Genomic DNA, 23,226 nt, shown 5'->3' with positions numbered 1-23,226 from the left:
TACACTGTTCCATGTGCCCTGGGCTCCCAGAGGTGATCCACTGTAGATAGTCCACGTGTTCATAGGAACAGATGTTGCTAACCTCTGTACACCAGTGTTTCCTAGTCAGTCTTGAAGTTTCAAAACTAATTTTAAAAGTACTAAGCCTTGCACATGAGTAATTTATTATTTACTTATGATATGAGCCCGACACCTGTTTTTTGTTTGTGTTTTTTTCCTTTTTGATTTTTTTGAGCCAGGGTCTCAACTAGATAGCCCTAAGTGTGCTGGAACTCACTATGTAGACCAGTCTCAAACTCACAGAGATCCACTGCCTCTACCTCCCAAGTATGGGATCAAAGGCGTGTGCCACTGTACCTGTGTACTGATCATGCGTTTGCCATCAAATGTTTATAAAAGTTTTGTTTTTAATTGGAAAATCAGGGCATAGAGATATGCAAATTTAAACAGCATTTGGGACTGGGATGTAACTCAGTTCTCAGTTTGGTCAGCAGTGCCACGTAGACCAGGTGTGGGACACAGGCTTGCAATTCCAGCACTCAGGAGGAAGGTCAGAAATTGTGATGTTGAGAGAAGCATGGGTCATGTGAGACCCTGTCTCAACCAGCAGACGTGTACTCGTCACCCAGAGCTAACAAATGAAAGCTTGATTGTTCCCTCGTGGCAGTACCGGAGATTGAACCCTGGACCTTGCACAAGCTAGGCAAGCCATTCCCCAGCATCTAGCTGTAATTTTGGTTTTTACAGAAACCAAAGCTAGATGCAGAAGCACACACCTTTCAGTGCTCCGGAGGGGGAGGCAGATCTGTTGAGTTCGAGACCAGTCTGGTCTACATAGTGAATTCCAGGCCAGTCAGGATTACATAGGGAGAGAACAAAATGACCTAAAAAGAAACCCCAACAACCCCTCCACACACACCAGCCCGCCACCATTGCCACCACCGCCATCACCACCACCACTGCCGTCACCACCACACAACACTGATGAGACTGGAGTCTGAAAAGCTCTCTCCCCAGTGGTATAGCCTCGTTGTTGTTAGCCAGAAGCAGCTACTGTCAGGAAGGAGACCCCACAGCCCCTCCTAGTTCATTTGTTTGTTTGAGTGGCCAGGGAACACTTTTGTTGGCTGTGTTGATGCTGTAGATACATGATGGATGAAATGCCGTTCAGATCTCTGAACGACTTTTTTTCCCTCAGTAGCAGTTTTAAAGCCCTGTCTACATAAGTAGATGTAACTTGTTGACATTAAACTGTTGTAGTAAATTCCACAAGAAAAAGTAACTTTCTGTATTTTGTTTGAAGAATCTACTGTTGAAACTATAGTTTACCTCACTTAATTGTGCCATGGGGCCCTGAGACTCCTCCAAGAAGGATAAACTCTAGGGCTCGCTGCTGGACTGGAGGATATAAGTGTGGTATCTGGTGCTCTGATTTCTTTACAGCCATGGAGAATGGAGAAAACCATCTCGTGAATTGGTGTCCTTTGCCCATAGTTGGGAAATAAAGATCACATGTGCTTGGCAGGGCTAGGACCAATTCAGAGAAAGAGAGGACATCAGATGGGAAGCCAGAATCCTGCCACCAGACCCCAACGCATGCCATCATTCACTTTGGCTCTAAAGAATGAAAATTATTCCAAACATTTCTCTCTCTCTCTCTCTCTCTCTCTCTCTCTCTCTCTCTCTCTCTCTGTGTGTGTGTGTGTGTGTGTGTGTGTGTGTATCTTGGTTCTCTCCTTTCTCTCCTGCTCTGGGTTCCAGAGATTTGTAGCAAGCACCTTTCTTTACTCTGAGTCCTCTTACTAGCCCAAGAACTGGGATTCTTATGGAATGCTTGAATGTTCTAGGATTTTTGATCTTTTTATAAAATTATAATTCTCTTAAAACTTCAGCTCTGAGTAGAGATTATGAGTGGTTTCTCCAGAGCCTGGCACCTAGGGGTTGAAGAAAGGGCAAAATGAAACCACCCCTTGAATCATGCTTGCATAGAGAACTGTGCCAAGGACGCTTTTATTACTCCCAAGTCATTATAAATTTAATTGGTATTATGTCAGCTATTTAGATCAGAGCTAATAGCATATGAAACTGCAGTCTGTTTACACCAGTTCCATGGTAGCACGGTGGGTGTGGAGCTGGGGACAAATGACAACTGTGACGTTTGGTCCATGAATGATTTCATCATGGTCTGAACTCTGTATCAATCACCCTGGACGGAGAAGTGGGTGATGTGGATCTGGTCTTTCTGTCAGAGCACTTGGCTGGGAACAAGGTCTTGGTTGCTTGTCTAGCCTAGAAGTTTAGTTTAGAGACAGCAGTGTCTCCTGGGGTGATACGGACAGGTATAAGTGAGCCTCCTTCCCTTTCTATTTGATGAAGCAAAAGCCAAGGTTTTTGGAAAGCTTTATAAATAGCCCTTTGATATCGGAGTCGATTTGTAGTCTCAGTTCTGCCCTCTGTTGACCCACACAGATCAGCCAGGCGGTGCCTGTGACTCATGCATCTGTGCCGTGGCTTTGAGCTTGTTTTCACCGTTTCCAGGTCCTTTTATGGGCTTCCGGTGGCCATATCTCTATTTTTTCAGTTGTATAAATATGTTAACTCAATTGGGAAGTAGTAATGTGATCACATGGAAGTTTCCTTGCCTTTGTTTGCTCATTGCCTCTCTGAGTTCCCTATTAATTCATTAGTCTAAATGCTTAGAGTTTCTGCTTGCAGTAGTAAAGTTAATTTTCAGAAATCAGCGTGTCGGTTTGTCTTCCCTGGCCACTGTGTGCGTGGTTCCCTTAAATTTCTGGGTGGCTGCAGATTGCTTGGGGTACAACTGGGGTGGCATCCGCTAGGTGCTCCTTCTCTGTTGCACCTGTTCCAGACAGAGGCTGCAGCACAGTGCCTCACCTGGATGGTGCATCGGTTTGAGAATACCTTTTTTAATTGAGATAAAATGCATCTGAGCTAAAAACTGTTGTATAACCGTCACTACCGTGATTCCAGAAGTCTTCCCAAAGGAATCCGGCTTGCATACTGGTTACAGTTTCCCACCATTGAGTCTCCATTGGCAGCCATTCATCTGTTTTCTGTTTCTAGATTGCCTGACTTTCTTTAGAAATTTTCATTACACTTTTATTTATTATGTGTGACTTATGTGTAGGAACACTTGTGCCGTAGCATCTGTATGGAGTCAGAGGACAGCTTTGGGGGTCTGTTCTCTCCTGTGGTGTGGGTTCCAGGAATCAAATACAGGCTGTGGTGGGGCTTGGCACCAGCCACCTTTACCTGCCAAGTAATCACCATGGTCCTAGATTGATTATTTTTGTTGTTTGTATAACATAACTTTTGGGGGTTAGCGTAATTATTTTCAGGGATTATCTGTGATATAGCATTTACCAATACTTTCCCCCTCATTTTGTCTGCATAGTAATCCATAGACTGAATATTCCATAATGTCTTAAACACTCATGGGCATGCGCACTGTTCCTGCCTTGGCTAAGGACAGTCCCAGCAAGCACCTTGGGTTTCTTTCTCTTGGCATCACCTTCCTGTGAAAGCTGGCAGGTCATATGACTTACTGTCTTAACTTCTCCCCAACTGTTGCCCATGGTATCTGCACCCCTTATGTTCTTGCCATCAACACAGAAGGTTCCAGTTTTTCTGTATCCTTACCAACACTTGTTATTTTGAAGATAGTGAAATGACCTCTCATTGTGATACTAGATGTTTGTGGTATTTGCAATTTTGTAATAAATAATGATGTCGAATTATTTTTTCATGTGCTGATTGACCATTAATATGTCATTTTAAAAAGAAAATTCTGTTTTCACATTCTTCGATTTAACTTAACTTTTAAATTTTGTTTATTATGTATGAAGGTGTGTATGTGTTGTGTGGAGGCCAGGGGACAATTTCCACCACGTGAGCTGGGATTGAATTTAGTTCATCTGGTTTGGTAACAAGTTAGTGCACTACCCACAGAGCGGCTCCCCGCTCCCTTTGCTTGTTTTTGTTTTTGTTTTTGTTTTTTTAATTGCTCTTTTTGCTATTGAGTTGTAGGAAAACAGCAGTTCTTGATTTAGTTGGAGCAGAGAGCCTGGCCACAAGTTCACACACCTGCGGGAGTCCTGTCCCCAACTGAGCTGAGTCAGTCACACCCCCGCCTCTAAGAATGTGAGGTGTTGGCCCTGCTTCCTCTCCCAGCTGGGCACACCCTGTGCACTCTGCTTTACTGGGCCTTCAGGCCAAACTCTGCCGTGAACACTTGATTTCTGGCTCCTGCTAAGACGGGCAGGGTGCACACGGGCGGCCACTGCTCTTGTGTTAGTGGAGTGAGAGTCCTTCAGTTCCTTTTACTGAGATCCATGTTTCCTTCTTTTTAGAAACCTTAAAGCAATTGCTGTGCATATGTGTCTGTGTGTATGTGTAGGTGCCCAGGGAGGCAGGAAAAGAGCGTCTGAGCCTCGGGGGCTGGAGTCACAGTAGTCACCAGACAGTGTGGGTGCTAGGAACTGAATTGAGTCCTGGAAAGACAGAAAGTGCTCTTAATTGCTGAGCCATCTGTCCAACCCTATGAACCGTTTCTTAATCTTAGAAAAGCAAATATAATATATATTAAGAAAATCCTTGATTTTTTTTTAAAAGTGTGTCTCCATATTCTTGATTATATACCAAACCCTTGTATTTTTCTCCTGGAAAGAGACCTGTGGTGTGTAGGTTTGTAAAGTTTGTCAGCTGAGACAGGCAATCCCGCAGGGTTTCTGTGAGGATACTGGTGGTTCTCTGTGCTGCCTTTTGCTGATCTCCAAGTACTTAATGGGATTCTCAGCCTTGGCCTTGGATGGTCTCTGAGGACATCTTCTTGGCTGCTGTATTTCCTGAGCAAGCACTTCTGGCCTTCTCGGCACTTCTCTGTCTGGTTATGAGCATGCTTCTGCAGTGGTCCTGAGTCTGACAAGGCCCAGGGTCTCTCAGGGAAACATTTGACAACTACAATATTGCCTCATTTCTTTCATGAAACATAGGGGTCAGGCCTCAAAGTAGAAGATATCCTAGAATCTATATAGCACCCTCCTTTCCCACACAGCCCATCTTCCCTCCATCCATTCCTCCTTCCCTCTTGTCCCTCCTATGTGTGACCCTACTTTCTTCCTGTCCCCACCTCCCAGAGTGTGTGTGTGTGTGTCCGTTCGTCCCTACCAGGCACCGCCGGTGACATTGTCACTGCTCCTGTCAGATCTCGTGTCTTCCTAGGCCACTTTCCTCTTGTTTTTTCTCCTCTTTAGCCTGTTAGTTCCTCATCTACCTCCAGTCAGAAGCTGTTGAATTTCTTTAAGGTTAATCTTTTATACTCTATAGTGTCATCCTTTCTCGTGACTTCCAATGTCACTCATATCTTAGTTTGCAGGAATGGGTTCTTTTCTGTCATGTGAGTCTTGGGAATCAAACCCAGGTGGTCATGGTGGCAGGCACCCTTACCTACTGAGCCATCCTACTGCCCATAATCTATAGATATGTGTGTGAGAGAGATTTTAGTTTTTCTCTTTTGGTGGTCCTGGGAACTGAATCCCGGGCTCCACATGTATTAGGTAGGTACTATGTTCTGAACTACATTACATCCTCAATCTCCCAAGTTATATTCTCAGCTTTCTGTTTTTTTGAGACAGGGTCTCTTGTATCTTGCTAGCTGGAAGTCACTGTGTAGCTCAGGCTGGTTTCAGACTCACAAAGCTCTCTCACCTCTGCCTCCTGAGTGCTGGCGCTAAAGGTTTATGTTTTGTTCACGTGTGTGCAGGCGCTTATGTGCATGTGGAGGACAGAAGTCAACTTTGGGTGGCATTCCTTGTATTTTGGACAGGGCCTTTCATAGGTCTGGAGCTCTCCAGGTAGATAGGTTGGCTGGCTTGTAAGTAAGCCCCAGGGGTCCACCAGCTCTGCCTCCAGCTTTGGGGAGCGTGCCGCTGTCCATGGTCTGGCCCACGGGTGCTTGGATTGGACTTGGGTTCTCAGGCTCGCACAGCAAGCAGTCCATTAACCACACCTTCTCCCCAGCCCCAAACTGATGTCTCTGCCGACTTGAGGTCCAGTCTGGTTTTCACCTCACATCCACCTAGGGCGTGTTATAGGTGCCTTATACACAGTATGTTGAAAATAAAATTTGTAATCTTCCCTTGCAATCCTGGTCCTGGATTCCTAAGCTCAGTAAAAGGTGATGCCAGCCAGCCAGCATGCAAGCCCAAGCAAGGTGGGGGGTCTGGAGAACATTCCTGTCCCGCCCTCTCCCCCAGCATCTGATACCTCATGCAGGTTACAGCGAAGGTTTGGGTGAAATTCTATTGTTACTCTTCCTCACGATGTTCCTTAAAATCTATTTTTCTGTTTTCTTTTTTTAAATTTTATTTTATTGATTTTTATTGTGCTCTACATTTTTCTCTGCTCCCCGCCTCTCCCCTCCCCAAATCTCTCTCTTCTTTATATTTACCGTTCACTGTCACCACTAGGATACTGTCCCTTTTTTGTTTGTTTTTGAAACAGGGTTTCTCTGTGTAGCCCCAACTATTCTAGAATTCCTTTATAGATCAGGCTGGACTTGAACTCAGACAGAGAGCCTCCTGTCTCTGCCTCCTGAGTTGCTGGGATTAAGGTGAGCACCACCCCTGCCTGACTTGGGGGAGGGTACGGGTAAGACACTGTCTTTTAAAGACTGCTGCAGCGCCCTGGTAAATTCCCGCACTTAAAATGTGTGGTCTGTAATCCTGTACTTCACAGCATCTCTCAACCATAGAACTCAGACATTCTATCTGCACATCGCAGATAGGTCCAAGATGCTTAGCCATGACAGCAGCTTCGCTGCGGACAAAGAAACACTGTCTTGAGCACACCTGTTACCTGTTTATGACTCATGGCCTTCTGAGGGAAGCTGTGTTTTCATTCTGAGCTTTAGTCAGAAGGAGATTCTGTGAAAAGATTTGACTTTTCTTAGAGTTTAAAACCTTGTGGCTTTATTTTGCATTTAAGATAAATACTGGAACTTTGGTGGCTTAAGTCCCTGTATAATTGGTTGGGCATGGTGATCTATGCCTTTGATCCCAGCACCCTGGAGACAGAGACAAGTAGATCTGAGTTCCAGGGTAACGGGCTACATAGTGAGTTCTGGTATAGCCAGAGCTATGTAGATAGACCTTGTCTTAAAAAACAAACAAATAAGAAGACCCTGAAGCAATTACTTTTATTGTTCTGTTATTAAGTAAAGCTCATGGGAGTTGGATATCAGGGTAAAAACCTGATTGACCAGAGAAGCGACCAACCAGTGGCCTTCCCCCACCCTTGGTCCAAAAAAGGCCTGTGAATCATTCTAAGCTCCTCCTACTACTTTCTGTGTCTTTCTTTATGTCCTGGGTCCTCCAAAACCTCTAAGACTAATTCTGGTCAACTAGTAGCTAACACTGCCCTCGGATTCAAGGTAAACTTTATTGGTAGTCTCTGGAGTGTCAGAGTGTAAACAAAATACCCCACACAAGACTCTGTCTAAGACTGATTCTCATTTGCCCATCTCTGTGCTCCAGTTTTGTTGATACCCAGTTCTCTGAACACATCTGCCCTGGTCTATGTTCAGAAGCACCTCTGCAATAGTCTTGCTTACCTCTGATGCTTCCTCCTGTGGACTGCTTTTCCTCAGAAGCCTATTACATTCTGTGTGGTTTTAAATAAGAAATGGCACACATAGGCTCATATATTTGAGTGCTTAGTCGTCAGGGAGTGGTACTATGTGAGAAGGATTAGGAGGCGTGGCCTTGTTGCAGGAAGTGTGTCACTGGAGGTAGGCATTGCAATTTCAAAATCCACACCAGGTCAAGCATGTCTCCACCCCACCCCTCTTTAAAACATCTTTAAAATTCACTTTTATTTATTGTGTTTTGGAGAGTCATTATCAATACCAGAAGTTCACTGTTGCTTAAGTAGGAGACTGATTTTGATTCCTACAGAAAGGAAGGGACGCTGTCCGTCTTAATAGTGGGGAGGGTGCATCTCACACATGGGTTCATTAGATTCAGCAGCAGAAAGCATTGATCGTTAGATTTTCTTTCTTCTGGTGAGCTGAGGGAGACTGGAGAACGAGATTCAAGAAGACAGAGACAACGAGTATGAACCAGTTTTGGAGCGTAGACAGGTGGACACGCTGAGGACTTTAATAGGGTTTCTGGCCAATGAGTATCCGTTGAGGGTCATGGTCTGTGGAACTGTTCTGCACATTGAAACGTTTCTTCCAGCAGTACCTAGCCATTGCAGGCATGCATAGGTGATTGCTTTAACATAGGCTAGTATCTTCTAGGCAGCTGCAACAGAGGGAGAGGGCAAAGGAGAAAGGGGGGGCAATAAAGTTGTTTTTTAAAGATTTGTTTGTTTATTTTATGTATGAGTGCTCCATATGCTTGTGCACCTTTAGGCCAGAAGAGGGCATCAGTTCTCCTGTAGATGGTTGTGAGCCACCATGTGGTTGCTGGGAATTGAGCTCGGGATTCTGGAGAGCCCCCGGTGTTCTTAACTGCTGAGCCATCTCTCCAGTCCCATTTTTTTGTTTGTTTATATTTGAGACAAGGTTTCTCTGTGTAATAGTCCTGGCTCTCCTGGAACTCTCTTGTAGACCAGGCTGGCCTCAAACTCAAAGAGATCTGCCTGCCCCTGTCTCCTGGGTGCAGGGATTAAAAGCGTGCGCCATCACACCCAGCTTGTTTTTGTGTTTTTGAAAATTTAAAATTCCTTTCTGGTCTGTGGCATATAAGCTAGGTAGGTAGGGAAGGGACAGGGTGGCACACTGGACCGTGAGAGTGACTGAAGACGTGCTGGAGCAGACGCAGGCACTGGTGTCCGGGAGGTCTCGAGGTGGTGGTGAGAGTCCAGCCTGGAGGGGCACAATCACTGAAGGTGTGGAATCTAGTGGGTACCCCGAGCTGTGTGGAATATGGGGGGGTGTCAGTGGGTTGTCATCTGCTTTCCAGTTGAAGTCACTTGATGATGCAACCTCCGTAAGCAGAAGGCAGAGAGCCCCCCAGTGAATGGGGCCTCATCCAGGCAGCTGGGAGTGGGGTGCCGTGAATGTCTGACACCAGGACATTTCCAGTTGAAGGAAAAAGTCGGGAAAGCTGTTCCATGAAGCGAGCTGAATGAATGAGTTCATGGAAATGGTCGTGTTTGTTAGTGTTCATTGATTAAAGTCACTGTTACTCCACCTGCTCTGCTCATTCCACCCTGGAAAGCTCCGTCTTTTTGAGGAGAGAGGCTGGCAAATTACAGCTGCCGAGCAGATCTGAGCCTCAGTCTGTTTTCCAAGGCCTGCTGTGCCGAATGGTGAGACCACCCCACTGACTCACACACTGTTGGTGGCCGCTTTCGTGTTACAGTAACAGACAGCCCCATACAACATAAACTATTTATTATCTGGCCTTTCATTGGAAAATTTTCCTGGCTCCTGATTTGGAACACTGGCTCTCAGGATTCAGCAGGTTTTGGAATCACCGGATGGCTGTAAAAATACAGATTATCAGACTCAACCCAGGGTTTCTGATTTAGTGAGTCTTGGTTGGGGCCCAAGAATGCGCATTTCTGACAAGTTCCCTGCTGATGCTCTGCTTCTGGGGTGGAACCACACGAGAAACCACTGCTCTCCGGGTCCCTTCTCCCCTAACCTTTGCTGAACCAGTGTCCCAGCCTGTGTCAGTGCCTGCCAGTGGACAGGATTTCTGGGCTTTCATCCTCACTTTTAAGCCAGTGTTGCCTGCTGCTGATGACTGGGTGAAGCCTGCTCATTGCCATTGCTTTGGACAAGCTGGCTTCCTGGCCCTGCACTCCTTGTAAGCTTTCCTTCACCCTTGCCCCCCAGCTTTCTTGGAGCTTAAATGGAACTCTTAGGCAAGGCAGCAGTGTTGTGATGAGGTCGCTTGTTGGTTCCCGACTGCTCAGCCCCAGAATAATCGCACAGAAACTGTGTTATTTAAGTCACTGATTGGCTCATTAGCTCTAGCTTCTTATTGGCTAACTCTTACATCTTAGTTTAACCCATCTCCATTAATCTGTGCATCACCACGAGGTCGTGGCCTATCAGCAAAATTTCAGCGCCTGTCTCCGGCTGTGGCTCCATGGTTTCTCTCTGACTCTGCCTCCTTTCTCCCAGCATTCAGTTTAAGTTTTCCCTGCCTACCTAAGTTCTGTCGTATCAACAAGCCAAGACAGTTTCTTTATTCACCAATGGTATTCATAGCAGTAGAGGTCACATGACCTCAGGGGGACCTAGGGTCTAGCCACTGGTTTGGAAGAAGAAAGCCCCCCCCCCAATCCCGAGTTTATGCTCTGATATGCTGGAGTATAACACGAAGGGGGGCTGCTTATTGGGGTTTCTGTCCCGCCCGGTACCCCACAGCTGGCAAGCCCCAAATAAAATCACACGGGGGGGGGGGCTGGAGAGATAGCTCAGTGGTTAAGAGCACTGACTGCTCTTCCAGAGGTCCTGAGTTCAATTCCCAGCAACCACATGGTGGCTCACAGCCATCTATAATGAGACCTGGCACCCCCTTCTGGCTTGCGGGCACACATGGAAGGAATGCTGTACACATAATAAATAAATATTTTTTTTTTTTAAAAGAAAATCACACAGGAATCTCTATAAGTTATAAAGCTGATTGGCCCATTAGCTCAGGCTACTTATTAGCTCTTGTAGCTTATATTAACTCATTATTTTGATCTATTTTTTGCCATATGGCTCGGTAGCTTTTTCAGCTGGTAGGTCACATCCTGCTTCCTCAGTGGTCTGCACAGGACTGGGAGGAATCAATTCCTCCTTCCCAGAATTCTCCTGTTCTCATTGCATCATTTCTACTTCCTGTCTGGTTTTCCTGACTATACTTCCTGCCTGGCCAATCAGCATTTATTTAAAACATGATTGACAGAATACAGACAATTCTCCCACACCACTGGAGCAGTGTAGCAAGCGCTTTGTCGTGATGGGTTGAGTTGGACAGGGAGCAGAGGATCCAGGTGGCTTGGGGTATGACCCCAGATGGGAGCAGCATTAGCTTCTCTGCAGGAAAACTACAGTCTGTGTCTACTGAACAAGTTATGGGCTCCTTCCTGTCCTTGAGCAGAATGGCCTCTAAAGGCTGTTCCTACTGTAGTTTCTATAAGAATGCAGGCACCGTACCCTGCTAAGGTGCTTGTTCTCTTTGAGCTTGTCCCTCAGAGCTGTGGTTCTACAGTCACCGTGGGACCAGCATCTTCAGTGGGAGTTCACGGGTGGTCGGTACCTGACTCTTCTATCACATCCTGACTTTTCCTGTCTTTGTTACACTCTCTTCACCAGGTCATCAGACATCCTTGCTGTCCCAGAGATGCTCCCACTGCCTCCTAACTTCCTGTCCTGCCTGTCGTCTTCCTTCCTTTTTCTTCCTCTCCCCCTTGCTTTCCACATTGGCTTCCTGTCTGCCAAGATAGACTCCCTTACCTTTAGTATATCTTGGCCTTTTTCTAGCTTCATTATGGTGGGCACTGCCCCTTGGACCAGCTACATGTCTGACCGAGAGTGGTCAGAAGTCTGGGCTGTGCTTTGTGTGCCTGTTTGTGCGTGTCCTTCAGTGTGAGAGACTGGAGGCCAGAGGTCTACATGGCGTCTTTACTAGCTGCTCTCCACCTCCTCCTTTGCAGCAGGGCCTCAGCAAATCTGGCCAGTGGGACCCAGAGGCAGTCCTGTGTCTTTCTCTCCCACAAGGATCGCAGGCATGGGCCACCACACTCGCTTTTTAAGTGTGTGCTGAGAATCCACACACCACCAACAGAGCCCCCTCTCCAACTCCGTTTTTGTTATTTCTTTTTCTCTTCTTTTCTTTTTTAAAGTCACAATTGGGTGCTGGGTTATGTATGGTAGGCATGAGCTGTCATACTGTTCTTTGGACTTTTAATCTGGGATGTCAAGGGACAGAGGAGGAAGAGATAGTCTTTGCCTTCAGTTTTCTGAAGCTGGCGAGGGTCTAGAGAAACTAGAAGCTGGGGTTCACTGTGAGGAGAAAGTAGATGGCCAGAATAGGTCAGACTCAACAGAAGGCCTCTGAAGACATGGATCTCACAAAATATCTCAGGCAGACAAGACAGCCCTGCCTGTTGTCTCTGCAGCCTGGATAGGAAGCACAGGGCTAGGTGGAGGCCTACTGTGGCGCCGAGGAGAAGGGGCAATTTGAGAGGCATATTCAAGGGACACATGGAAAGAGCCGAGGAGCGAAGAGGGGAGCTTATAGTAGCTGGTGTGGCGGTACACAACTGTATTCCCATCATGAGCTCAAAGGCAGCCTGGGTTAAAAAAAAAAAAACACAAAAAAAAAGGCTACCTTGTCTTTTTTTTTTTAAAAAAAAAAAAGACAAAACAAAAATCTTCCTTTTTAAACCCTAAGGCATGACAAACAGGAAGGGGAAAGTACAGATTTAGAAGAGAGTTCCTGAGAGAGAGAAACCTGGAGAGTCACGGGGTGAATTACCTCAGGAGTCTATCTGAGAGATTGTGTCATGTTGGGAAAGTTCTGAGTACTTGAACCTTGTCCCTCTGATGAGACTGAAAAGCCAGCCTCAGACTATCTCCCAGAAAAAGAACCTTGGATCTGTGAGCGAGAACTCCAGCAATATCACGTCCCTGGCCATGCTGAACCCACAGGAAGTCTCAGAAATTCTTATCAAAAGAAGGTCCCATAAGAATGTCGCTGCACCCACAGCTCTGTGGTTTGGTGGAACCAGAGGATTCCCTAGGGAAAGGGCTCTGAGGGGAACTGGAGAGGCAGGAGGCAGCTGCTGTGAGGGACAGCACATGCCTTTCCCAGGACTGCTGCTGGAAGGGGTGGGTTCCGGGGGCTCCCATTGTCCAAGTTCACAGAAGCCCCAAGGCAGGCACCAGATAGTGAAGTATCTTCCAGACTCCAGAGTCTAGAACCTGGGGACTTGGAACGATTTGTTTCCTAAGCTATAGCAGTTAACTTGACTTGAGAGGTCAAGGCTCTGATGTCCCTGTTGGCATCAGTGAAGATTTAGTTTTAAATCTATATATATCCAGGGGCAAAAGGTTAGGGACTAAAACCCAAACAGGAAAGGCATTGTGAAGAATGATCACTTTCTGCCTTTGCCCCTTCTGGTACGTGTTCCCTGTTTGTTAAACTTGGAGGGGAGAAGGAGCAGAGAGTGTGCCAGGGCCCCGAGACGTTGGCAGCAGGAGCTGCTGTGCACCAGCCATTCGAGACTCTAGGACCCAGGCACAGACAGGACCAAGTTTGCCCACTGGATGTGTCTTCCTCAGATGAGCTGACACTTGATAGAGGCCTGGAGCTGGGTTTGGGAGGTCATCAGGTCATGGGGGTGGAGCCCTTTGAATGGGATTAGTGTCCTTATAAGAGACCAGGGAGCTCACTTGTGCACTGCTAGGAGGAACTATTGTCTGTGACCAGGCAGTGCCAACCAGATCCTTCATCAGCCTTGGTCTTCGCCCCAGCCTGCAGAACACTGGTATTTAAAAGCCGCCCGGGCCATGCTGTTTGGATTTATCAGCCCACAGACAAAGTAGCTTTGCCTTTTCCTCTAAGGTGGGAAGCTATGGAAGAGAAGGCTTTGTGGAAGGAAGACCCCAGCCACCGGGTAGAGGTCAGGAGCAGAAGAAAGATACTTCAGAGACACTTCAGGAAGTTCCAGATACTTCTGAGGCAGGGCTCACAGGTGTGTGGACAGTGCCTGCGTTTGCAGTGTCACAGCCAGTTCAGGACTGGAGCTGACTTCCTGACCTCTCAGGAATAAACTAGTCGGGAAGTGGTTAGCTAAGTCTTGCTTCCTTCGTTTTCTTTATCCTCTCCTATGGTTTCATTTGTATTTTTGGTTGAGTTTCTCACAGTTGTTTTTGAGAGAAGTATGATCCCAGCATTTAAATGTTCAGAGGCATTTCCCAGTTGATGCGGCCGGAGGTGTGACACATCAGGAGGTCCTCTCGGCTCAGAGGAGACTTCGGTATGGACTGTGTCTGGGACACACATCTTCTCAGGTGCTGTGTAGATTTCTTAGCTACATAAGAAGTCACCACAAATTCATAGATTTAGGACAGCAAAGCAACAATTTGTTTCCCATTTCTTGGTGGCTGAGTCCAGAATTAAGGTACAGTGGGTCTGCCCTTCCTCTGGAAGGCCTCAAAAAGTGCTTGCTTTGCTTTTCCAGCTTGTAGGCAAATCATTCAAGTCTCTACTTAGAGCACACATGGCGTTCTGCCTCTGTGTGGGACCTGTCTGCACTTCACCTTCTTTCAAGCACATTAGCTGGATTTAGAATCCATAACGGGATTGAATCTGGAGACTTCGGGGTGTGTGTTCAAGAGTATGTTCATGGGAGACAGGGCTGCAGGGAACCTTTTGTGAGAGCTCACCTCTCAGCAGGTGCCATGGTCTAGGTTGGGTGTCATTGGGCTTAGTTGTACTTGAGGCTGAGACAGAAACTATTGAGTTAGTGGTTGGCTGTTTTTAGAATTGCCCATTAAATTTATTTAAACTGAAGATTGAAGGGCTGGGTTTGATGGTGTGCACCTATAATATCAGCACTTGCAAGACAGAGGCAGGAAGACTACTACAATACACTGGTAGCCCAGGTTACACAGGGAGATCCTGCTTCTAAAAATAAAAACTAGGGTGGTTGTGGTATACGCCTTTGATCCCAGCACTTGGGAGGCAGAGGCAGAGGCAGGTGGATCTCTGTGAGTTCAAGGCCAGCCTGTTCCACAGAGGAGTTCCAGGACAGCCAGTGCTACACAGAGAAACCCTGTCTCAAAAAGGAAGTTAAAAAGAAGAAACAACAAAAACCAAAACCAGCCAGCCAAGATTTAAAGAGAGAAAAGCTTATTTGCATTATCTTTTAAAAAGATGGTTGAAGGAAAAAATGCTATGGGATAAAAACATTTCAGTGCTGAGGATTATGACCCGCGTTTGTTCAGATGCCTGGGAAGGGCAAGGATGTTCTAAGTTTATGGTTTTGCCATCTGTGACTTCAGTTTGTCGGAGCAAAGGCAACAGACCCAGGTCCCTAAGTGCTAGCTGTGGCAGGGAAAGCTCTGCTTTCTCCACGGCCTGGTCTGTACTTCTGTGAGGCTCGGCCCCAGGTGTCCAGGTGGTGTGTGGCACTGTGACCAGCTCTACGTGGGCACATTCTTCAGTCATGAGCCAGCAGTTATCAGTGTGTGCCTCTTACACTCAAAAGTGAACTCTAAGGCTTGTTTATCAAGGGAAGTTCAATCCCCACTCTATCAGTGATAGGTTGTATCAGGGTTAAGCAGTGTACTTAAGCAAAATTCCTTAGCAACAGTACACATTTGGGGCCGCTGAATTGTCTTAGTCCTGATGGCTTTTATGGTGCTCCTGGTGTTGTAAGGAAGTGGGTGCAAGTTGGCAGATGGGAGATGAGTCAAGGGACTGGGGTTTAACTGGAAGGTCAAGCTGGAGGCAGGCTCACACAGGAACTGGTACAGATTTGTGTCACTTCTGCAGAGCCTTGGAATGCATTGTTCCATAACTAACTGGCCATATGGGAGAAGTTTAAGGCAGAAACCTGCAGACTGTACATCAGAGGTTTGGTGCAAATGACCACCTTGTAGATATGCTTTTTCCTTGTCTGTACCTTCAGTTTCCAAGCAAGCGAGGGCCTGTTGAGCAGGTCGTAATGTCCCTGGAAGCACGGTGATGTGTGGCCCGCCTGCTGTCTGCCTTAGATTTTCTCTGGGTCATGTAGGCACTTTGGGTGAAGGCAGTGGTGGCACCAAACCCCAGTGGGGCTCTCTCAGTCATATGTACCTAGGAGGGGTGGTTCTGAGTATCCTCAATGGGCACTGTCATGTCTACTAAGTGGAAACACAGCCACAACTCTGTTCCCTGGACATGAGCACAGGGCAAATAGTGTACACACGTCATTTCCTCTGACTAATCTTTGTGGTCCTGGTCTGTCTTCTGAAAGTAGTTATGTTTCTTTGTTGAAGTTGAGATTTTTAATTTAGGACCCAGATGGGACAAGAGGCGAGCTTCCATAAGCCTGCTTTACTAAATGGTGTGTCATTGTTCTGGATCGTGGCGGCATCAGATTCATTAGAAAAGCAGATTGCTCCCTGACTCAATCTGCCTGCCTGAGCTGTGTTGCTGCCACTGCTGCTTTGGGCTCGCCGCACAGTGCGTGCATGCTGTCTGCCCTATACACCAGAGGCTGGGGGTGCCTGGCTCAGGCCATGGAAAACCCTCAGAGGAGACAGCCCAATGTGGGGCAGGAGCTTTGTCCTGGAATTTTCTGGCCTTCATCTAGTGTAACCTCATGTACTTCATTCTGGGGGAAGGGTGCTATGGCCTGCCCTCTGCAGGGCATCTGTGCTTCCTGTACCAGGCTAGGTCTGCTGCCTCTGGGGAGCCATCATAACCTGTGGCTGTAATACCTACGCCGGCTCACTTTGGTCCTAACCCTTCTTTCTCATATTACAGCAGAAAAAGTCCTACCTGGAGCGGAGTGTTAAGGAAGCCGAGGACAACATCCGAGAGATGCTGATGGCACGGAGGGCACAGTAGGAGCTGCTGGCAGTGTCCTCCCCTCCTGACCCCTGCTAGCCTGCCAAGGCAGGGGCTCTGCGGGGTTCGGCCCCACGGTCTCTCCAACACCTTGAGCCCCCTTCAGGCCCCACCTGAATGTTGGCACCCCTGCCCAGGACACTGTTCTCCAGGGGGCAAGCCAGGAGCTCTCAACAGAGGGAAGTCTGGAGGGCAGGTGGAGATGGCTGCCCGAGCCTGTCAGTAGGCATGTGGGTTAGACCAATAAAAAGCTGTGTCTTGCTCTGTGACATCTGCATTTCTCCAGCTGAGGGAGAGAGTAAGTGTCTTCCTCAGCTCTTATCCCTTTCCTCTTCTGGTCCTTACGGGTAGCTCACGGGCCTCTATGTAGGGCACAGGAGGAAGAAGAGAGTTGACAGGTGAACAGAGCCACAGCTGGCCTCAAGATTTCTTCCTTGTTTCCTCTCCAAATTCCCAAACCAAGTTCAATAGCAAGTAGCATCTCCAAGGCTCTCTCTTGTCTGGCCATGGTGGGCCAGTGGTCCTGCTTTCTAGCACCCCAAAGGGGGCAGTGGTTTGGGGGAGATGGCTCACACATTCTCGGGACAGCTCATTCATTTTGTTCAGCTTTCAGGAATTATATTGTACGTCAGTTAAACACAACTATTACTGAAAACTAGGTGTAGACTTAAGTATTTAGAACAAAACAGTAAACATTAGAATTCATCCCTTCCTATTGCTCTACACTTGGCCACTGCAGGGATTCAAGATCAGTTGCTGAGTCCAGGCAGGGTGTTAAACAGGGTGGTGGGCTTTGTGCCTCAAATTGGGGGTATTGATGTTGTGTATAATGATATAAAATTGTGGGTTGTTTCTCGGAGATATGATCTCATCTAGCCCAGGCTAGCTCATACTCACTGTTTAGCCAAAGGTAACTTTCACTGGAAGCACATCTCCCACCCCACCCTCCACTGCTGCTCTGGGCTGCCAGCAGCCAAGGAAACTCTTGACTTGTTTTTTGACAGCTTAGCGACACCCTGTGGCCAAATGTGAGGTGAACAGGTTGGCAACTAGTTTAGGAGGGGAGGGAACAGGAAGGCCCTGTGATTGTGGACTAGAGAGCAACCCTGGGCAGTCAGTCACCCAAAAGTCCCTTTCCCAGGGCCCCGGGCAAAAGCAAGTCTGAACTGTGTTGGTGAATACGCCTGCCTAAGCCATCTCTGAGGAGGTAGCTAGAATAGAAGAAAAATTCTTCTTTATGGTTCGGGCAGTGGTCACAGCTGACATGCTTACTTCTTAAAAGCTCTGGTGGATGGAATACAGCAGAGACCAGGTTTTGGACAGATTTATTGAAACATACAGGGTGTGAGCAGAGATATAGTGGTGTGGCACACATTGCCATTACCTTGGAGTGTATAATTTAAACATTATAAATATATATTTCATAACTAAGCCTTTGGCCAAAAAGTAACATTATTTAGCACATTTGTTAAGGATCAGTAAGAAATGACTTTTGAACATTAAAAAGATCAAGTCACTGAATTAAATAGCAGTAACCTTTACTAATCTAAAACTCCATAGGATTCAAGGTAGCGGTGTCTGCGCAGAGCTAGCCACGTATTACAGCAATCAGAAGAGATGGGAGCAGGCACACCTGTCAGAGGTGCCACAGAAGGGCCAGCAGGAGAGCTGGGCTCATCAGGTGAGCATGTCCCAGAGGCAGCAGCAACAGAGAGCTGTCCAGCAGGCTGTGAGGCAGGTGGATGGGCCCAGGTCATCTCTTCTTTGGTCTTCCACCACATACACTGGAGAGAGAACAGAGAGGAGAGTGAGAATGGTCTGGTGTAAACCTCCAGGACCAGTGCAGGGTGTCAGGGAGGGGCTCTGCAGCCTGCTTCTCCTGCCCACTACTTCCTCTCCCCTATCACTCAAGGGGACAGCATTCTTCCTCCTAGGATGAACACTAGGACACTACAGAATGACCCTAAACCAAGGCAGTGAAGCTGGTGGACCTCAGGCAGCTAAGAAGACAGGAAGTGCTGTCCCCTGCTCTACAAAGGTTGTGGGGAGGGGCACTCCTTCAGATCCAGCTAAGCCCAATAGAATTCAAATCTGTGCCTTAAAGAAGTAATTGGGAGTTTAAAACAAACAAGCAAGCAAGCAAACAAACAAAAACTTGAGAGCTGCTCAGCAGCAAACTACATTGTAAAGCAAGCAGGGAGGGCAGCCAGGTCAGGTGGGGGAGATGGCTGGAAGCTTTCAGAATGGAGTTGGATCTAAGCCTACAGTAGGCACAGCTCGGTCTCTCTCCCCATGGCCCATTCTAAACACTGGGGAGCAGCTGCAAGCTACTTTAACCTTAGAACTCATCAAATCCATAAGCAGTAAGGACTTCAGACTTGCAGAGGAGTACGGATTTTATGAATTAGGCCAGCTCTCCTGCAGCTGGCCTTCAGCTCTAGTCCTGTGTTTTCTATTTTTATATCTTGGCCACTGGAGCTGGTATAGGAGAGTGCCCTGGCTTGCTAAGATCTGGCACAGGTTTAATGCTAGACCACTTGGCCCCATAGTCTCCAGCTACATCCATTGGGTAGTTGCTCACAATGCCAAAACTTAAGTCAAAAGCCTACCGCACAATGCCATCCAACCTCTACCTCTCTGAGGGGCAGACATGGGGCACCAGGCACAGGGCCTTCCCTCCTGTGGGGACCAGTGGACCTTGAGCTTGCTCAGCTAAGTCAACACAATACCAAATCCTGTTTCCTTCACTGCCGCCTTCTCCAGATCAGCCAAGGTCATTCCTGCCAGCTCTCATTTCTCACTAATTCCTAGAAACCTGGTAACCTAAAGATTTCCAGACCATTCTTCTCAGACTGCTGACGGATGTCAAAAGATGCCCAGGGCACCCTTTTCCAGAGGACAGAACCTTCCAAAGCCCTTCTGACTGCCCTTCCCTCACACTGAGGCTAGGAGGACCGGGATGGGGACAGGGTGGGGTCTACAGGTCTCCTACCCACCTCTTTCTTGCTTTCAAGTTAACGAAAGCAGCAGTGGCCCAGGAGTAAGTCTAAAGGAAGTCCTTCCAGATCCTTGTAGCATGACTGTGGGCCTAGAAACGGTAAATCTTCCAACAGTTACCTTCTAGACGCCCACCTCCTCATGGGGCTCATTGCATTTCCAGAGGGTGGCTCCTGTACTGAATAGCAAGGCCTGGTCTCTGCCTCAGGATTTCTGTCCACCTAGGGGCCGCGTGGCTCTGTCTTCCATGTTGCCACTGTTCCTGTCACCTCTGTGAGGGAATCTGCCTGAGAATCCTCACATCTTCCCAGTATCGAATCAGTCACGTATTCTCTGCTTGGTGGGCACTTACTGAAGCTGAGCTGGGAGTACCAGTCAGTCATACAGAGATGGCTCCAGCCCAGATGGACTGTCCTGGTAGCTGCCTTCTATAGCCAAAGCAGTGCGTGTGTGCTGCTGCTGAGAGCCTTTGTAAGTGGTGTTAGCCCTGTGGGGTTCTTTCTTCCACACCCCTCTCAGCCTTTCTTTTCTAAAGAAGAAAAAGGGGAGCTGGGGGTACAAAGCAGTGGGCAGGCTGCACCTGGCCCGGAAAGGTGCTGGCGCTGCAGAGCTTGCTCGGCTTGAGAGCATCCTTAGAGGTCAAGTGCTGCCCCCTGGTGGCCAGACTTGAGACAGAGGCTGGTTCTAGGTTCTGTGTACATTCACATCAACCAGAGTACTAGCCTTGTTCATTCAGTAGGGACAGAGATCATCCTGTTCGGCCATTAGTAGAGCAGGAAGGGTCTGATGATCAGGCTGGGGTGACATCGGGTCTAGGCTCCTTTACTGCTTTGCCTCTTTTGTTGAAGCCATCCCTCTCCCTTGAACCAGCTGTCAGTAAGTATTCTCAGCCCCAGCCTTGTATGGGGGCTGCAAAGGGACAGATACCTAGAACTTTGCAATCTGGGTGCAAATGCAAGAGTTGGTGCTGAGGTAGACCAGAATGGTCAGAGCGGCCCCAGAGGCCTGGTGCAGAGCACGTGGGGTGGGGTGGGGGTGGGGGGGGCTCGACTGTTATGGGAAGCGCGGTCACCCACGTCTTGTCTTTGTGCTACAAGGAAGGTCAGTGTTCTACTCACCAATCCCTGGGTCTTTCTCCAGGGCCACCCAACACCTCATACCAGAAGTCCCTTGGTCCCTGGATAGTCTACAACCTCACAGGTGTCCCTTACGAGGGCAGGAATGAGTCACAAGAACGAGAACAGAGGCCTTCTCAGGCGATGGCAGCCTGACATCCGAAACCTCACTTGCTCTGCTCTGCCCTTCTAAATGATTAATCAGAGGCTCTGGTTGCTGCTAGAGTCTACAAGTCCCCATGCATGCCTGTGGGCGCATCTGAGCAGACTCAGACAGTCTGCCCTCACGCAGGGTTGATGCTGCAGGCCTTTAATACAAGAACATGGACCTGCAACAAGAAGTGAGACTGTACCTTGATATGTCATGTTTCAGACCAGGGACAGGCTGGGGGTGTCCTCAATTTTAAGGACCACATAGCCACAGTATCTGCTAAGAAGCCCCACCAGTGGAGTCTCAGCTGCCACCATCCCACATAAGGCATCTAGATCAACAGGAGGCCCCTAAGCAGCCCAGCCTTCTGGGGTTTACAGGAGATGCCCGAACGCCTTTCTACTGCGCAGACCACGAGGCAAGTAAAGGAGACAGCCTATGCATTTTCATTATAAATAGAACCTCAAGCCGTCACAGGATGGCCTTCACCCCTCATGCAGGGAACGGGAGGGCACACAGCTTCAAGGGGCTCTGCTCTGCCTCACCTTTTGGAGGCTATCCATTCCAGTGACATCTTTTGCTTTCCAGCACAAAGGTGTCCTATTGCTGACAGCAATGTTGTGAACAATGTTCACAGGCACCTGCTTGGCCACAAGTATGTGAGCAGGTGGGGGCAGGGTGACCAGGATTGTGGAGGGACAGACTCAGCTTTGCCCCACCCCACCCCAGGCTCAGCTGGGCAGCTTACGTCTGTAATGTTTACCCTGGACAGGAGAGGTTAGGAGACCCTCCCACACTCCTCTCTGCCTCTCCCGTAGGATATGGTGCTGTCAGGACTTGGCATAGCCTCAGCCAGGTTCTGTGACCACAGCTACCTTTGCCGCTGAGCAGGACTGTTCCCAGCCTCTTGTGCCTTTCCAGCCCCTATATTTCCTTTTTCACTTATATACCAACCACAGTCTCCCCTCCCTCATCTCCTTCCATCTTACCCCCCCCTCCCATACATCGCTCCTCCTGAGATGCCCTCAGAAGCTTCAGTTCTGGTCTCATGCTCTCGTCTATGAAACATAAATTTCTACCCTCAGTGTAAAATACCTGAGGTAGAGCAGGGAGTCCTCTGACCATGAGTGTTCGTGGACTGGTCTGGGAAGGTAAGAGTGCTGATCTGGGCATGGGTCCTCTGCCTAGCTTCAGTGAGTGCAGCTGCCACTATGGTTTCTGAGAGGCTGAGGAAACAAACCTAGTGAACCCCTGGGTCATCATTCAGACGAGCCCCAAACAATCTCACCTTTGTCCAAGGCTCAGTAACAAGCTCAGCCTGGTAGTTAGCAGTCCACCTCAACACTGAGCAGAACACAATGGCCTCACTTCTGGATGGATAAGAACACTGAAGGCTGGATGGCAGCACGTGCCTATACGCTCAGCACTCAAGAGGCTACACACGGAGCCCTAGCCAAACCCCTAAGCCACAACTGAGCACTGTGCAAACAGTACTGGCTTAATATGTAGGACTGCACCACCACCCTCTAGCCAAGTATGAGGACAGGGCTGGCTGCAGAGTCTCAGGCAGCGGGAGCCTCCGAACCAGAGATGCAGGTGTAGAACTGAGATCACTTTGGCCAGTCATATGGATTTGGAGTGTCACACAAGAAGTCCGACAGGAGCCGGGCGGTGGTGGCGCATGCCTTTAATCCCAGCACTCGGGAGGCAGAGGCAGGAGGATCTCTGGGAGTTCGAGACCAGCCTGGTCTACAAGAGCTAGTTCCAGGACAGGCTCCAAAACCACAGAGAAATCCTATCTCGAAACCAAAAAAAAGAGAGAGAGAGAGAGAGAAAACAACAGAAATAATGAATTAGCCAAATAAAAAAAAAAAAGAAGTCCGACAGGGACTCCACAGTGAGTTAAAGGTGGATCCTCGCCTGTCCATTCCACCCGACTCCCTCCTAAACTTGGGCTCCGCACGTCAGGATGGCTTTCCTCATAAGACAAGCCATCTTGCTACATGGACTATTGCTCTTGTGACAGGAGAAAGCTGTCTCCTTCCTGTCTCCCTTTGAGGCCAGCATGGTGGTCAAGATCTTGCTAGTGCCCTGCTCCAGAATGCTTGAGTCAGCCACAGAGAAACCCTGTCTCAAAAAAACAAAACAAAACAAATACACCCAAAACCAGGATGCTTGAGTGGGGGCCCAAGACCTGCTCTAGCAGTCACCCATGACAGTAAATTTCCTAAGTGCCTGGTGAGTGGATACCCTGCTGGCCCTTCAAGAGAACTTGCTTAGCTTTTCATCAGCTTTTCCGACTCCTCATGGCTTGATGCTCTGGAATAGTGGTTATGTGCATAGGTTCCAATCCCAGTCCTGACTCTGCCGCTGA

General features: G+C 48.1%; 1 protein-coding gene and 1 long non-coding RNA gene across 2 annotated transcripts in view; one reads left to right on the top strand and one right to left on the bottom strand.

Annotated features, from left to right (window-relative positions):
* LOC121443031 (prefoldin subunit 1) overlaps positions 1–16,851 on the top strand; it is a 51,240-nt gene extending 34,389 nt beyond the window's left edge. The window contains exon 4 of the mRNA XM_041644719.1: positions 16,506–16,851. Within this exon, the coding sequence (XP_041500653.1) occupies positions 16,506–16,589 (84 nt within the window). The 3' untranslated portion in view covers positions 16,590–16,851. The remainder of the gene's footprint in view (positions 1–16,505) is intronic.
* A 1,047-nt stretch (positions 16,852–17,898) lies between these two features.
* Positions 17,899–23,226, bottom strand: part of LOC121443015 — a 55,543-nt gene continuing 50,215 nt past the window's right edge. The window contains exon 3 of the long non-coding RNA XR_005973619.1: positions 17,899–18,373. This is a non-coding gene — a long non-coding RNA (uncharacterized LOC121443015). The remainder of the gene's footprint in view (positions 18,374–23,226) is intronic.

This window comes from Microtus oregoni, unplaced genomic scaffold (genome assembly GCF_018167655.1).
Source record: "Microtus oregoni isolate MIOR12 unplaced genomic scaffold, Mior012 000098F_ref0000018, whole genome shotgun sequence".
NCBI lineage: Eukaryota > Metazoa > Chordata > Mammalia > Rodentia > Cricetidae > Microtus > Microtus oregoni.
The sequence above is the reverse complement of the archived record's forward strand: the minus strand, read 5'-3'. Positions and strand labels throughout refer to the sequence as shown.